The sequence below is a fragment of the Salvelinus fontinalis genome, chromosome 8 (assembly GCF_029448725.1).
Source record: "Salvelinus fontinalis isolate EN_2023a chromosome 8, ASM2944872v1, whole genome shotgun sequence".
In the NCBI taxonomy this organism is placed as follows: Eukaryota; Metazoa; Chordata; class Actinopteri; order Salmoniformes; family Salmonidae; genus Salvelinus; species Salvelinus fontinalis.
Genome location: NC_074672.1, coordinates 6,506,127 through 6,522,700, shown reverse-complemented (window position 1 = coordinate 6,522,700; position 16,574 = coordinate 6,506,127). Strand labels below are relative to the sequence as shown.

Here is a 16,574-nt window from a genome sequence, read left to right as displayed (position 1 = left end):
TTTAACCATAAAGGGCATACAGTGCCTTCAGAAAGTATTCAGACCCCTTGACTTTTTACACATTATATAACAGCCTATTGTCTACTTATTAGTCAAATTAAAGAGATACAGTGTATTCAGACTCCTTGACTTTTTACACATTTTGTTACGTTCCAGCCTTATTCTAAAATGGATTACATCCTTTTTTCCCCCTCAGCAACCTACACACTCCCCATAATGACAAAGCAAAACAGTTTTTTAGAAATTGTTGCTAATTAAAAAATAAATAACATAAAAACTGACTACATTTACATAAGTATTCAGACCCTTTACTCAGTACTTTGTTGAAGCACATTTGGCAGCAATTACAGCCTCGAGTCTTCTTGGGTATGATGCTACAAGCTTGGCATACCTGTATATGGTGAGTTCCTTCAATTATTCTCTGCAGATCCTCTCAAGCTCTGTCAGATTAGATTGGGGAGCGTTGCTGCACAGCTATTTTCAGGTCTCTCCAGAGATGTTCGATCGGGTTCAAGTCTGGGCTCTTGCTGGGCTACTCAAGGACATTCAGAGACTTGTCCCGAAGCCACTCCTGCGTTGTCTTGGCTGTGTGCTTAGTCGTTGTCCTGTTGGAAGGTGAACCTTCACCCCAGTCTGAGGTCCTGAGCGCTCTGGAGCAGGTTTTCATCAAGGATCTCTCTGTACTTTGCTCCATTGATCTTTGCCTCGATCTTGACTAGTCTCCCAGTCCTTGCTAATGAAAAACATCCCCACAGCATGATCTTGGTTTCATCAAACCAGAGAATCTTGTTTCTCATGGTCAAACTCCAAGCGGGCTGTCATGTGCTTTTTTACTGAGGAGTGCCTTTCATCTGGCCACACTACTGTAAAGGCCTGATTGGTGGAGTGCTGCAAAGATCTTTGTCCTTCAGGAAGGTTCTCCCATCTCCACAGAGGAACTCTAGATCTGTGACAAAGGCCCTTCTCACCGCATTGCTCAGTTTGATTGGGCGGCCAGCTCTAGGAAGAGTCTGGTTGGTTCTAAACTTCTTCCATCTAAGAATGATGGAGGCCACTGTGTTCTTGGGGACCTTCAACAATGCAGAAATGTGTTGGTGCCCTTCCCCAGATCTGTGCTGAGACACAATCTTGTCTCGGAGCTCTACGGACAATTCCTTCAACCTTGTGGCTTGGTTTTTGCTCTGACATGCACTGTCAACTGTGGGATCTTTATACAGTTGAAGTCGGAAGTTTACATACACCTTAGCCAAATACATTTAAACTCAGTTTTTAACAATTCCTGACATTTAATCCTAGTAAAAATTCCCTGCCTTAGGTCAGTTGGGGTCACCACTTTATTTTAAGAATGTGAAATATCAGAATAATAGTAGAGATTTATTTCAGGTTTTATTTCTTATATCACATTCCCAGTGGTAAAGTTTACATACACTCAATTAGTATTTGGTAGCGTTGCCTTTAAATGGTTTAATTTGGGTCAAACATTTCGGGTAGCCTTCCACAAGCTTCCCACAATAAGTTAGGTGAATTTTGGCCATTCCTCCTGACAGAGCTGGTGTAACTGAGTCAGGTTTGTAGGCCTCCATGCTTCGGATTGATTTGCACTTTTCGCACCAAAAAATATATATTTCACCTTTATTTAACCAGGTAGGCTAGTTGAGAACAAGTGCTCTCGTTGAGAACAGCCAACGAGAGCGTACAGGTCGCAGTGGTGGGTAGTATATGGGACTTTGGTGACAAAACGGATGGCACTGTGATAGACTGCGTCCAATTTATTGAGTAGGGTGTTGGGGGCTATTTTATAAATGACATCGCCCAAGTCAAGGATCGGCAGGATGGTCAGTTTTACAAGGGTATGTTTGGCAGAATGAGTGAAGGATGCTTTGTTGCGAAATAGGAAACCGATTCTAGACTTAATTTTGGATTGGAGATGCTTAATGTGAGTCTGGAAGGAGAGTTTACAGTCTAACCAGACACCTAGGCATTTGTAGTTGTCCACACATTCTAAGTCATAACCGTCCAGAGTAGTGATGCTGGACGGGCGGGCGGGTGCCGGCAGCGATCTGTTGAAGAGCATACATTTAGTTTTACTTGCATTTAAGAGCAGTTGGAGGCCACGGAAGGAGAGTTGTATGGCATTAAAGCTCGTCTGGAGGTTAGTTAACACAGTGTCCAAAGAAGGGCCAGATGTATACAGAATGGTGTCGTCTGCGTAGAGGTGGATCAGAGAATCACCAGCAGCAAGCGCGACATCATTGATGTATACAGAGAAAAGAGTCGGCCCGAGAATTGAACCCTGTGGCACCCCCATAGAGACTACCAGAGGTCCGGACAACAGGCTCTCCGATTTGACACACTGAACTCTGTCAGAGAAGTAGTTGGTGAACCAGGTGAGGCAGTCATTTGAGAAACCAAGGCTATTGAGTCTGCCGATAAGAATACGGTGTTTGACAGAGTCGAAAGCCTTGGCCAGGTCGATGAATATAGCTGCACAGTGTTGTCTCTTATCGATGGTGGTTATGATATCGTTTAGGTTCTTGAGCGTGGCTGAGGTGCACCCATGACCAGCTCGGAAACCAGATTGCATAGCGGAGAAGGTATGGTGGGATTCGAAATGGTCGGTAATCTGTTTGTTGACTTGGCTTTCGAAGACCTTAGAAAGGCAGGGTAGGATAGATATAGGTCTGTAGCTGTTTGGGTCAAGAGTGTTCCCCCCTTTGAAGAGGGGGATAACCGCAGCTGCTTTCCAATCTTTGGGAATCTCAGACGACACGAAAGAGAGGTTGAAAAGGCTAGTAATAGGGGTGGCAACAATTTCAGCAGATAGTTTTAGAAAGAAAGTGTCCAGATTATCTAGCCCGGCTGATTTGTAAGGGTCCAGATTTTGCAGCTCTTTCAGAACATCAGCTGACTGTATTTGGGAGAAAGAGAAATGGGGAAGGCGTGGGCGAGTAGCAGAGGGGAGGGTCGGTGCTGTTGACCGGGGTAGGGGTAGCCAGGTGGAAAGCATGGCCAGCCGTAGAAAAATGCTTATTGAAATTCTCAATTATAGTGGATTTGTCGGTGGTGACAGTGTTTCCTATCTTCAGTGCAGTTGGAAGCTGGGAGGAGGTGTTCTTATTCTCCATGGACTTTAGTGTCCCAGAACTTTTTTGAGTTTGTGTTGCAGGAAGCAAATTTCTGCTTGAAAAAGCTAGCCTTGGCTTTTCTAACTGCCTGTGTATATTGGTTTCTAGCTTCCCTGAAAAGTTGCATATCACGGGGGCTGTTCGATGCTAATGCAGAACGCCATAGGATGTTTTTCTGTTGGTTAAGGGCAGTCAGGTCAGGAGAGAACCAAGGGCTATATCTGTTCCTGGTTCTAAATTTCTTGAATGGGGCATGCTTATTCAAGATGGTGAGGAAGGCATTTAAAAAAAATATCCAGGCATCCTCTACTGACGGGATGAGATCAATATCCTTCCAGGATACCTCGGCCAGGTCGATCAGAAAGGCCTGCTCGCTGAAGTGTTTCAGGGAGCGTTTGACAGTGATGAGTGGAGGTCGTTTGACCGCTGACCCATTACGGATGCAGGCAATGAGGCAGTGATCGCTGAGATCTTGGTTGAAAACAGCAGAGGTGTATTTGGAGGGCAAGTTGGTTAGGATGATATCTATGAGGGTGCCCGTGTTTACGGTATTGGGGTGGTACCTGGTAGGTTCATTGATAATTTGTGTGAGATTGAGGGCATCAAGCTTAGATTGTAGGATGGCTGGGGTGTTAAGCATGTTCCAATTTAGGTCGCCTAGCAGCACGAGCTCTGAAGATAGATGGGGGGCAATCAGTTCACATATGGTGTCCAGAGCACAGCTGAGGGCAGAGGGTGGTCTATAGCAGGCGGCAACGGTGAGAGACTTGTTTTTAGAGAGGTGGATTTTTAAAAGTAGAAGTTCAAATTGTTTGGGAACAGACCTGGATAGTAAAACAGAACTCTGCAGGCAATCTTTGCAGTAGATTGCAACACCGCCCCCTTTGGCTGTTCTATCTTGTCTGAAAATCTTGTAGTTAGGGATGAAAATGTCAGAATTTTTGGTGGTCTTCCTAAGCCAGGATTCAGACACGGCTAAAACATCTGGGTTGGCAGAGTGTGCTAAAGCAGTGAACAAAACAAACTTAGGGAGGAGGCTTCTAATGTTAACATGCATGAAACCAAGGCTATTACGGTTACAGAAGTCATCAAAAGAGAGCGCCTGGGGAATAGGAGTGGAGCTAGGTACTGCAGGGCCTGGATTCACCTCTACATCACCAGAGGAACAGAGGAGGAGTAGGATAAGGGTACGGCTAAAAGCTATGAGAATTGGTCGTCTAGAACGTCTAGAACAGAGAGTAAAAGGAAGTTTCTGGGGGCGATAAAATAGCTTCAAGGAATAATGTACAGACAAAGGTATGGTAGGATGTGAATACAGTGGAGGTAAACCTAGGTTTTGAGTGATGATGAGAGAGATATTGTCTCTAGAAACATCATTGAAACCAGGTGATGTCATCGCATATGTGGGTGGTGGAACTGAAAGGTTGGATATGGTATAGTGAGCAGGGCTAGAGGTTCCACAATGAAATAAGCCAATAAATACTAACCAGAAGAGCAATGGACAAGGCATATTGACATTAAGGAGAGGCATGCTTAATCGAGTGATCATAAGGGTCCAGTGAGTAGAGGTTGGTTGGGGTCACGGCGATCCAGACAGCTGGTCGGGTAGCTGGCTATCGGTAGCAAGATAGCATAGGATGGAGATCTATTTTTAGTCACCTCGTGCGTTTCCGTCGGTAGATTAGTGGGGTTCCGTGTGGTAGAGGGGATCAATCCAATTGGCAAAATAGATATAGTGACCCAAGAAATTGTCCGATATACTTAATCAGATAGCAGCCGATAAGACAGCTAACGATTAGCGGGCCCCAGATGAGCGTTCAGGTAACGTCGCGACGGAGGTGCCAATTGGATAACTCCCTCGGGCAGATAACGTCGGTAGTCAGTCGTGAAGGCCCGGTGGGGCTCCGCATTTGTAGTAAAAAAAACGGGTCCGGATAGGTGATTGTAGCCCAGGAATGGCTGATGGAACTCTTCAGCTGGCTAGCTCCGGAATAATTTAAGTTTGCTCCGGGATCGACGTAAGCGAATAGTCACACGGTTTGCAGCTAGCTAGCTGCGAAAGCAAGGTGTAAATGTCCAGAGCTTGCGGTTGAAATCCGGAGATATTGAGAAAAATAGGTCCGGTATGTTCTGGTCTGAGTCGCGTTTTACAAAAGTGCCGATAGATTATCGAGCTAAAGGAATAGCTGATGACCACAACGCGGGTAGCTGAAATACTAACGTTAGCCAGTAAACCGGCTAACTTCTGGGTAGTTTCAGGTTAGCTTCTGGCTAGTTTCTGGTTAGCTTCTGGCTAGTTTCTGGTTAGCTTCTGGCTAGTTTCTGGTTAGCTTCTGGCTAGTTTCTGGTTAGCTTCTGGTTAGCTTCTGGCTAGCTTCTGGCTAGCTTCTGGCTAGCTTCTGGCTAGCTTCTGACTAGCTTCTGACTAGCTTCTGACTAGCTTCTGACTAGCTTCTGGTTAGCTTCAATTGTGAATTTTCAGATTTGAGGTAAATAATACTTTTTTTTTCTGTAATTGGTGAGGCGGGTTGCAGGAAATCTTTTTGTAGTTGAGTTCTTGGATAATAAAATATATAAAAGATATGCGAAGAAAGGTGTAAATATATACACGACAATACGAGGACAAAATGACGTCTGAACTGCTATGTCATCTTGGAAGGAACTTTGGAATGGCCAAAGTTCACCCAGCTTGTGGAAGGCTACCCAAAACGTTTGACCCAAGTTAAACAATTTTAAGGCAATGCTACCAAATACTAATTGAGTGTATGTAAACTTCTGACCCACTGGGAATGTGATGAAAGAAATAAAAGCTGAAATAAATCATTCACTCTATTATTCTGACATTTCACATTCTTAAAATAGTGGTGATCCTAACTGACCTAAGACAGATCTTTACAAGGATTAAATGTCAGGAATTGTGAAAAACTGAGTTTAAATGTATTTGGCTGAGGTGTATGTAAACTTATGACTTCAACTGTGTGTGTGTGTGTACACACACACACACACACACACACACACACACACACACACACACACACACACACACACACACACACACACACACACACACACACACACACACGACATTTGACCAGCAAACCAGGAATGGTTGTTTCTGTGGTAGAAATGGCACATTATGCCTTGCGTTTTAGTTATTCATTTGCAGCTCACCACCAGTTACTTACATACATACATACATACATACATACATACACAACAATAACACATTTGATTTACATAATCCCCTTCCATCTAAGTGCTTAAAGCTCTTTAGTCTACAGAGCAACACCCATCCACTACCAATGGTTGATAGAGAATGCTTAATGTTAGGATTAGGGTTAATGGATACCAATTTGTTGGTGGGAAGTTGAACATCTATAAACTAAGGGGAGCCAACTAACAAGTGTTACTGAATCAAATGGCAGCTGGCGCTACATGCTGTTCAACCTCTACTATTGTCCGTTGCAGATGAGCTTCACAGAGATCAGCCTGTCAGACCAGGACGGTGACGGTGCCACGGCCATGCACTTCGCCGCCAGCCGCGGCCATGCCAAGGTGCTCAGCTGGCTGCTACTGCACGGTGGCGAGATCATCACCGATAGCTGGGGCGGAACGCCGCTACACGACGCCGCCGAGAACGGGGAGCTGGAGGTGTGTGTGTGTGTGTGTGTGGGGGGGGGGGGGGGGGGGGGGGGGGGATTTGCCAGTTTATAACCGTACATAGGGAGGGATCTGTAGGAGAACACATGACAATGGTTCAATGGGTTTAGACACCGTATAGGGCTGTGTGTGAGGTCAAGACAGAAAGGGGGATGGGAATTACGAACAGGTAACTTCATACACATCCAGAAATAGCCAAGGGGGCCCATTACACCATGCATTTGAGTGAGAGCGGAAAGTTGATATTGTCTCCCAAAGGTTAGACGTACAGTTCTTTTTTTTTAATGAGCTGACATTCGTCTGTGCTGCTGTCTTTGTCACCATCTCTCTCTTCCTCTATCTCTTTTGGAGTCGTTTCTAACTCTCCTTCTCCCCCCTCTCTCCATCTCTCTCTCCGGTTGACGATGTTGTATGTTCGCCTACTGTTTTTATGTTTGCTATGAGTATGAGCCGCATGCCTGTATTTCTATTCATTAAGGATCCCCAGTAGCCGCTGCCAAGGCAGCAGTTACTCTTCATGGGGTTCAGCAACATTAAGGCAGTTATATACAATTTAAAATATGACATTACATTTCAAAACACTTTCCACAACACATTAAGCGTGTGCCCTCAGGCCACTACTCTACTACCACATATCTACAACACAAAATCCATGTGTGTGTGTAGATTGCGTGTCTTATCATGTGTACGTGTAAGGGTGTGTGTGTCTCTTCACAGTCCCTGCTGTTCTATAAGATGTATTTTAATACTGCTTGCATCATACCTGATATGGAATAGAGTTCCATGTAGACATGGCTCTACGTAATACTGTGCGCCTGTCAATACTTTTCTGCTTGATAATCAGCGGACTTCTGTATGCTGTAAAAGCGTTACATGGTCACTGCCCATATCATTGCATAGTGCAGAAAATACACGAGTTCAGGGGCCTTGCTTTAACAAAGTTAACCATTTTCACTGTAGTGTCCAAAACGTCTTTCAAGCTGTCAGGCATTCCTTTGAAAGCAAGAGTCTCTCGGTGGATGCTGCAGTGTACCCAAGTGGTGTCGGGAGCAACTGCTTGCATGCGCGTTACCACTCAACTGCCCCCCTGTCATGGCTTTTGTGCAATTAGTACAGATACCAACACATCTTGACCAGCAAAGTCCACATGATGTCACAAAGCTGTCCAGTACTTTACAAATATCCTCTCCTGGTTTCCAGTGGTTTTCAGAAGAGGATGCCTTCCTTAATTGACCCCCCCCATAAACGTGACGGACATATACCAGGAGCTGTGCCAGGCCTGCCACGTCTGTTGACTCATCCAGCTGTAACGCATAGAATTCACTGGCTTGTATGCAAAGCAGTAATTGTTTCAAAACATCTGCCATGTCACTGATGCGTTGTGAACAGTGTTGTTTGATGAAGATACTGTCTGTATAGTTTTTTTTTTAGCCTTTTCCCTCAGCGTTGTCCCAGCCATATCTGCGTCAGCAGGAAGAATTAAGTCCTCCACAATAGAATGGGGCTTGCCTGTCCTATCCACTCGGTAGCTCACCATATAAGACACTTCTAGCCCCTTCTTATTAATGGTATCTGTTGCTTTTATACGTGTCTTACTACTCGAAAGGCATCTTAATTATCTTTCAAAAAACTCCTGTGGCTTATTTTTCAAATTGGCATATTTTGTTTCTAAATATCTGTGCAAGAGGGAAGGTTTCATCGAGTTGTGAGATAGTACTTTTGCACATATAACACACCGTGGCTGAGGAAAGGCACTACTCCCAATATAAGTGAACCCCAAATCAATGTAGTTATCATATGTGCGCCTCTTTGATGGTCCAACATCCCTGTCTGTTGTTCAGTGCTTTCCTGGGTAAGGGGGCAGTAGCTCTTCAGCTGCATTAGATTCACAACTGTCAGTGTCCATGCTAGCTGGACTAACAACAAATGTAGAATTACTGATGCTAGCATTGGATGCGCTTGTGGAAGCAACTTGTGTCGTTGACAGGTGCAGGTGTAGTCCTACTGGTAGTAGCAGTACTACCACCAGTAGAGCTGGTGTGTATCTCTATGTACGCGGGCCTTTTTTTTAACCATTCATCAATTTTCGAGCAAACAGAATGAGCAGCAGCTACGTTTAGCTACGTACTGACCGTTAGTGGAATTCCCACAAGAGTAACGGTTAATGTGATTGGATGTTAATTATTTGACAAGGCTACCTGTATTTGACATTGATGTTATTTCGCTGAACACTAGATGGTTTAATTTTATTTTTGGCAGTGAAACGAGGCTACTCAGGCGAGGGGGGGAAAAAACTCACCCAAATGTATAGCCTCGTTGGAAAATATAAATGGACTGTTTGAAAATGTGAGAAAAAAAACGTCAAATCCAATTTTTATTTGGAGTACCCCCAACGGCATTGCGCGTATCCCAGTTTGGTAATACCTGCGTTAGGAGATAAATCAGATTCTTAATTTCACCTGTCACAGACCGGATCCTTGTGAGTCACTCACTGTTGCAGCACTCCAGGAGATCTAGTTACAGTATGGAACACACAACTAAAGGTTTACCAGCCAGATATCTTATCCCTATTAAGTTAACGGTCTAAAATGTGCTAAATGCTCTGTATAGCTAAGTGGTTAGCTTCTTGCAAAATCAAGCTTCTCTAGGTGACAGCAGAGAATCCCCTCCTGGATCAAGAACCTTGCTGTCAAACATTTATTTTGTGTGAGTAGCATTTATTTTAGGTACTTGTATAACTTTATGAGCTGGGATGTCTGTCCTGCAAGTAGTTTGTCAGAGACTGTATAAAATGTTTGCAAAGTGCTTGTTAGCATTTAGCTAGCATTCACTGTGGGATTTTACATGTACTTGTTAGCATTGCTAACCTTCGGATTCAGAGGGTCAGTGGGGTTTGAAAATAGCGGCCCCTGTGTTCAGTGCCGGTATTACCGAATATCCCTGGTTAGCAAAATGTCGGAATGAAGGTTCGACAATCTGGATAACGGCCAAACCTACCGATGACATTTGGCTTACTCCTAAAAAGAACGGACAAAGTTTTTTTCTCTCTCTCTCCCTCCCCTCTTTCTCTCTCCCAGTGCTGTCAGATCCTGGTGGTGAATGGGGTGGACCTGGGCATACGGGACCAGGACGGCTTCTCCTCGGCCGACCTGGCAGAGTACAACGGGCACGTCCAGTGTGCCAAGTACCTGTGCACTGTTGAGAACATGGTGAGACAGAGGATGCATTCGACAGGACACACTGTAGTGAAATTGTTTCAACAGAAAATGTAATGTAGTCCGTTTTCTTCCACTGGTGCCTAATGAATACAACCCAGGTGAAATTTGTAGGTAGACGTCATTCAGGGCGATATCTAGATGAGAGGAAGATTAAGTCTATACCAGCCAGGGCACTAAATTCACTTTTTTCGTTGGTAGCACTGTTGCCCCGAACTTCAAAAAGTAAGGAGCACCAGTCAAAATGTAGATTTTTTTTTTTTTTTTTTACTGCAAATGACTGTCCTATCATTCTTAATTGTCATCAGCTGTTACCTTGATGTAGAACTCACTAGAGTGGGAAAGACATTAGAATAAAAACAACTTTTTAATAATTGTATTCAAAAGTGCAACATCAAACAATTTTATATAGGTGAATAACCTTTTGTATTTAAAAGTACAACTGCAAACTGTTTGCGCAGGATACCTAATTTCCATATGTTGGGTTGATTTGTAATCCATCATTTTTCTGCATGAGTAACATGGGTCTGAATTTGGTAAAAGCCATCTCTTCTTTGGCAATGCAGTAAGCGGTGTTCAATTTAATCTGTAGCTGAGTTAGATGCCTGTTGACCGGCTTGTTCCCTGTCAAATACGACTGTCTGGTAGTAGACGTAGTGATGTTGTTCCTGTCCCCTTCCCCCAATGCACTTGTCCCAGAAATCGATGTGCTTTTGGCATAAGTTATGTTTTAGCAATGACTTGTGTTTTAGGCTGCTGGACCCAGTAGCAAAATAAGTTTCCCTGCTGCTTTTACGCCACACTTACAACAGTACTCGCAGAACTTTGTGTTAGTTTTATCCCTCCTTAGCCACTTGAATTCGCAAAGTCACCCCTCTCGAAACATGTAGATCTTTGACCTTTTCTGAGGTGGATCGGTAGCAGCATATCCGACATTGTCCATCTTCTTGTCACGATCGTCGTAATGATGAGACCAAGGCGCAGCGTGCATAGAGTTCCAAATAATTTTAATAAAGAGAAACTCACTAAACAAAACAACAAAAGCACAAACGAAACGTGAAGCTACTGGAGTGCACAAAGGCAACTTACTGTAGACAAGATCCCACAAACACAAATGAGGAAAATGGCTACCTAAATATGATCCCCAATTAGAGACAACGATAAACAGCTGTCTCTGATTGGGAACCATATCAGGCCAACATAGACATACAAAACCCCCTAGACATACAAAAACTAGAGTACCCACCCTAGTCACACCCTGACCTAACCAAAATACACTGCTCAAAAAAATAAAGGGAACACTTAAACAACACAATGTAACTTCAAGTCAATCACACTTCTGTGAAATCAAACTGTCCACTTAGGAAGCAACACTGATTGACAATACATTTCACATGCTGTTGTGCAAATGGAATAGACAAAAGGTGGAAATTTATAGGCAATTAGTAAGACACCCCCAAAAAAGGAATGGTTCTGCAGGTGGTGACCACACACCACTTAGTTCCTATGCTTCCTGGCTGATGTTTTGGTCACTTTTGAATGCTGGCGGTGTTTTTCCTCTAGTGGTAGCATGCACATTTGTGGCCTGAGGGAGGAAATTTTGCAGGGCTCTGGCAGTGCACCTCCTTGCACAAAGGCGGAGGTAGCGGTCCTGCTGCTGGGTTGTTGCCCTCCTACGGCCTCCTCCACGTCTCCTGATGTACTGGCCTGTCTCCTGGTAGCGCCTCCATGCTCTGGACATTACGCTGACAGACACAGCAAACCTTTTTGCCACAGCTCGCATTGATGTGCCATCCTGGATGAACTGCACTACCTGAGCCACTTGTGTGGGTTGTAGACTCCGTCTCATGCTACCACTAGAGTGAAAGCACCGCCAGCATTCAAAAGTGACCAAAACATCAGCCAGGAAGCATAGGAACTGAGAAGTGGTCTGTGGTCACCACCTGCAGAACCATTCCTTTTTGGGGGTGTCTTACTAATTGCCTATAATTTCCACCTTTTGTCTATTCCATTTGCACAACAGCATGTGAAATTTATTGTCAATCAGTGTTGCTTCCTAAGTGGACAGTTTGATTTCACAGAAGTGTGATTGACTTGGAGTTACATTGTGTTGTTTAAGTGTTCCCTTTATTTTTTTGAGCAGTGTATATAGAAAAACAGAGATATCTAAGGTCAGGGCGTGACACTTCTGGTTGTGGTTGATCATTTCATAATTTGTTTCTTTTGCTAAGGAAAGCTTCAACTCTGCCGCATTTCGTTGTTGTTCTTGCTAGCTAGCTTGCAAGCTAATGCCATTACTTAGCTTACAGAAAGGGGCGGCACAATTCTGAGGGAAAGTTTGCGTAAAAAGGGATTAGTCGTGTGCCTGGGATTTAATTAGCTACATTGAAACTTTTGTAGCGTTATGATTTGTACACAATGTATCAGCCTGTCTTGTTTGCGCCATGAAGAGAAGAGATGGCTGACAAAACATTACAGTGGAACAAAATGTAAGTAGTTATAACGAGAATGATGACGCGTGGAAGAGGGAAAGGAACAAGATTGGAACAACAAGAATGTGTTGCAAGTTGGGGAGTGGGACTAATAGCTGAACAATAGACTATTCAACCTTTACTAAAGAATTGTCTAATAGCCGAGCTAGGTGTGGGAAAAAAACTCCTATCACAGACAAGATTTGTCCTAACGACCAAGGGGTAGCTTGCTACTCAATGTAATAAAGTAATGACTTTTCAAATAAGTTACCTTACACGTTATGTTGGCTGACAATTTGTTCGCTACGCTGTCCTTACGAATCACATCGCATATCATTACAGCAGTATGTACCGGTATGTTACCTAACGTTAGTAGTTATACATCAATCTTGCCATTAACTATAGGCTATCTAACTACCCAACGTTTATTGACTTGATTATTCTCGTCATTCTTAGCTTAGCTAAATGGTATAGTTGTTGTGCGTTCCCAATGGACATTCTGGTGCTTTCGTAAATTCGCTATGGCTATCTACACCGATTTCAGAGTGCGCTCGTCTGAGTGTACCAGAGCGCAGAATAATGAATTTACGAGGGCTCAACACAAGTTGAATATGGCCAAGGTCAATAAACGTCTGCAAAAAAGCATAATTAAATTGTTTCCTGCAGCAGTCACCAACGGTTAACATGAAAACTGCCTTACCAGCTCTGCTAGGGCGAGAAAAATGGTCAGAGTAGTCTCATTTGTGTCTGGAAGTAGCTAGCCAACGTTAGCTTAGATGCTTGACTGCCGTTGTAAGGCCAGAGTGCTCAAATCAACCCTACTCCTTGGCCCAAACGTCCAGTGTGCTCCAAGAGCAAAACGGTCTGAATTTACAAACTGACAATCTGATAACACTCTGAATTTATGAGCGTCACGTTGTGCAGCGCCATATTTTCTGTTCCATCCTAACGGAAACCCTGAGGGTTTTTCAATTATCATGGAATTGAAACACCATAATATTAATCAAATTAATTAAGCAAGTACCAGTCAAGTTTGGGCACACCTACTAATTTCAGGATCACAACTATGAAATAACGCCGGTCTCCCGCGTGCCCCGCATTTTGTAGTACAGACATGGCCTGCTCTCCCTTATGTAAGGAATTAGGCACTTTCCCATGTTTACTGCAGTATGTATTGTAGACTGCACAGTAGCCTAATAAACAAACACATTTCATTAATAAAATAATGATATAAAATATTCTTTCAAATGGCAGATGTTGAGTTAGTTATGGATACATAACGAATTACTATGGGAATAAATATCACTGATTTACAGATATTGGAACAAAGTTGTCTAATGAAGGCAAACAATTTAGAATCCTCCAATCCTGTAACCTACTTCCTACCGTCACGTTGTACAGCGCCATATTTTCCATTCTATCCTAATTGTCCCCTGAGGGTTTTGTTTTTTGTTTTTATCTGACTAGAAACAACATAATGTTAATCAAATTAATTAATCAAAATTTCTTAATCAATCCCATATACTATGTTATTACAAAAATAGTTTTTAAATTCTCTGGTAATTCCAATACGGAATACTATCAAATGCTTCTCAAAGATACCCCTGGTGGTCACACTAGCAATAACTTGCAGTAACAGAAAAAATGGCTGCCAATTTAATGACGTGCCACAGAATGCTGTAGCAGCAAGGTGTGCTGCAGTTTGACGGAATTTTTAAAAGAGGGAACCACTGTACAGTAAGTTGTACAACTTGAGTATGTAGAGCAAGATAGAAATGTATCATTTGTAAGAGAGAGATGATTATTGTCGTGTCAACTCTATTTGTTACATTTCGATATTTAACATTCGAAATGTTTGACATCACTGAACACACCAAGACAAGCAAGCAAACTCATTTTCTTCAGGAAATGTACCTTTTCAGTCCCACTCCCAGGCTAAGTTAGGTTCCTGGTTGACCTTGTTTTGTTAACCCCTCGTTGTGTTTTGTTAACCCCTCGTTGTGGTTGTCTTATCCAGAGTGTGGCGCACCGCGTGCTTTCCAGGGACCCATCGGCCGACCTGGAGTACAGCAAGCAGCCCGACTTGGGCCTGTCGTCCCCCAACAACACGATGCCCCCGGCAGGGTCGCGGCAGGCCCAGCAACCGGCCCACTTCGACATGGGCTCGCCCTCCAGCACCCTGTCCAACTACGACTCAGCCAGCTCCAGCCAGTGTAGCATGGGAGAAAAGCGGAGCGGCTCACCCCCTTCATCACGAGCCCCCGCCGGTCAGTCACACAAGCTTTCACACACACGCACCCCACACGTACCCCACCCCCCACCCCAGCTTTCACACACATGCACCCCACACTTGTGCACACACACACGCTCCCTCAAACACACCATTTTAATTAACTTCCTGAACTGGCTGGATTGAACTATAGGACAATTGAACTAAGGACAATAGTTAAGATTACACAGGGCAAAAAATAGTCATGGTGAGGCAATCGGTGCCAGGATCTATGAATACACTATTTGTATGATTTTCCTAGCCTGGTATAAAAAACAGTTTGCGCTTTAGCCAATTTTAGAGTGTGTGTGTGACCCCAAACATGACATGACATCTTTGATTTGGTAATGTGTACACTGTTATCATAACAATTGTGGGAACTACCACCACTTATCTGACTGGAACAAATTCCATGTAACAATTTGCATTCCTTTGTTTGATGCCACAGCTGCATTCCATACTAGTGCTTCCCTCTAGTGGCAGGTAGGATAAATCATCTGTCTGTGAATCAACCACTGCATGCTCTCCAAACAAAATGCATTCCTGGAGAGCTATTTGGTGTGCAGGCTTTTGTTCCACACCTGCACTATTATTTAACAAGTTAATGGATTTTATAGTCCTTTTCCAGGTGCGCAATGCACTTTACATAATTATGTGCAATACCCAACCTGGGTGTTTCTATGTCCTTAGAAATAGAATTCCTAGAACAGCCGTTAGTCCACCCATTGACTTGAATGGTGATGTCTGTTCAAGGAATTCTAGCTATTGCTATAGCCACCTCATCCATCTCGCCCCTGACCCATTGTGTCCTTGTCGCAGGCGGAGACCCAGCGGAGTCGGCCATAAATGACATGCAGACTTACACGGACACGCTCAACCCTGACGTGGAGGCCGGAGCGCCCCAGTGCAAGGAGCCCGCCGCCACCGCTCAGCCACCTCCCCCACCCCTGCTGGCCTTGCCAACGCCCCCTTCCCCTGACTCCCCCTCCCAAACGCTCCTGCCTCCCCCCGGATACCCTCTGCCACAGTCCCCCGCGGACTCAGCCGATATCTATCTGAAGGTGAAGAGCAACCTGAGGCACGTGGAGAAGGTGAGCTTTCGCTCTTCCTTTACTGGTGAAGGGCAAAAGGGCACAACTCAGGTTCCTCAAGGGACACAGTCCTGTTGTTTTTGTTAACCAATCCCTGGTGATTAAAACACACATGCGCACACACACTGTCAAGCTCTCACTTGCACAAACACACAAGGCTTCATGTCTCACACACTAACTCCAATCTCTCTCTCACACACACACTATTAAGTCACTTGTACATGCAGTCCTATTAATTAAGAAGCCTTTTTGAAGCCTTTTGTGTCCATTGAGAGAACATGCCGGCAGGGATGTTCTTGTCCCATTGCGGACTAGCGACTCCTGTGGCGGGCCCAGGTGCAGTGCACGCTGACACCGGCGCCAGGTGTATAGTTTTCTCGAACACATTGGTGTGGCTGGCTTCCGGGCTAAGTGGGCATTGTGTCAAGAAGCAGTGTGGCTTGGTTGGGTTGTGTTTCGCAGGACACACGGCTCTCGACTTTTGCCTCTCCAGAGTCAGTACGGGAGTTGCAGCGATGAGACAAGACTGTAACTACCAATTGGATACCACGAAAAAGGGGTAAAAATAAATAATTATTTTTAAAAATTCTCTGGGTGCTGGTGACAAATGGCCAAGTCCTCACAGAGGGTTGCCTTTAGATGCCACGCTAAGATAATATCCTAGCACAGTGCAGTAAGCTGATCAAACAGATCTTTAGCCCGCCATAAGAACAAAAAGTTCAAACAGCTGAAGCTCAGATACA

General features: G+C 44.2%; 1 protein-coding gene across 1 annotated transcript in view; it reads left to right on the top strand.

The window, feature by feature from the left end:
- The window catches only part of LOC129860441 (espin-like), an 89,160-nt gene that overhangs the window by 23,774 nt on the left and 48,812 nt on the right, over positions 1–16,574 (top strand). The window contains exons 4-7 of the mRNA XM_055930827.1: positions 6,594–6,776; positions 9,863–9,994; positions 14,489–14,738; positions 15,560–15,831. Of these exons, the coding sequence (XP_055786802.1) occupies positions 6,594–6,776; positions 9,863–9,994; positions 14,489–14,738; positions 15,560–15,831 (837 nt within the window). The remainder of the gene's footprint in view (positions 1–6,593; positions 6,777–9,862; positions 9,995–14,488; positions 14,739–15,559; positions 15,832–16,574) is intronic.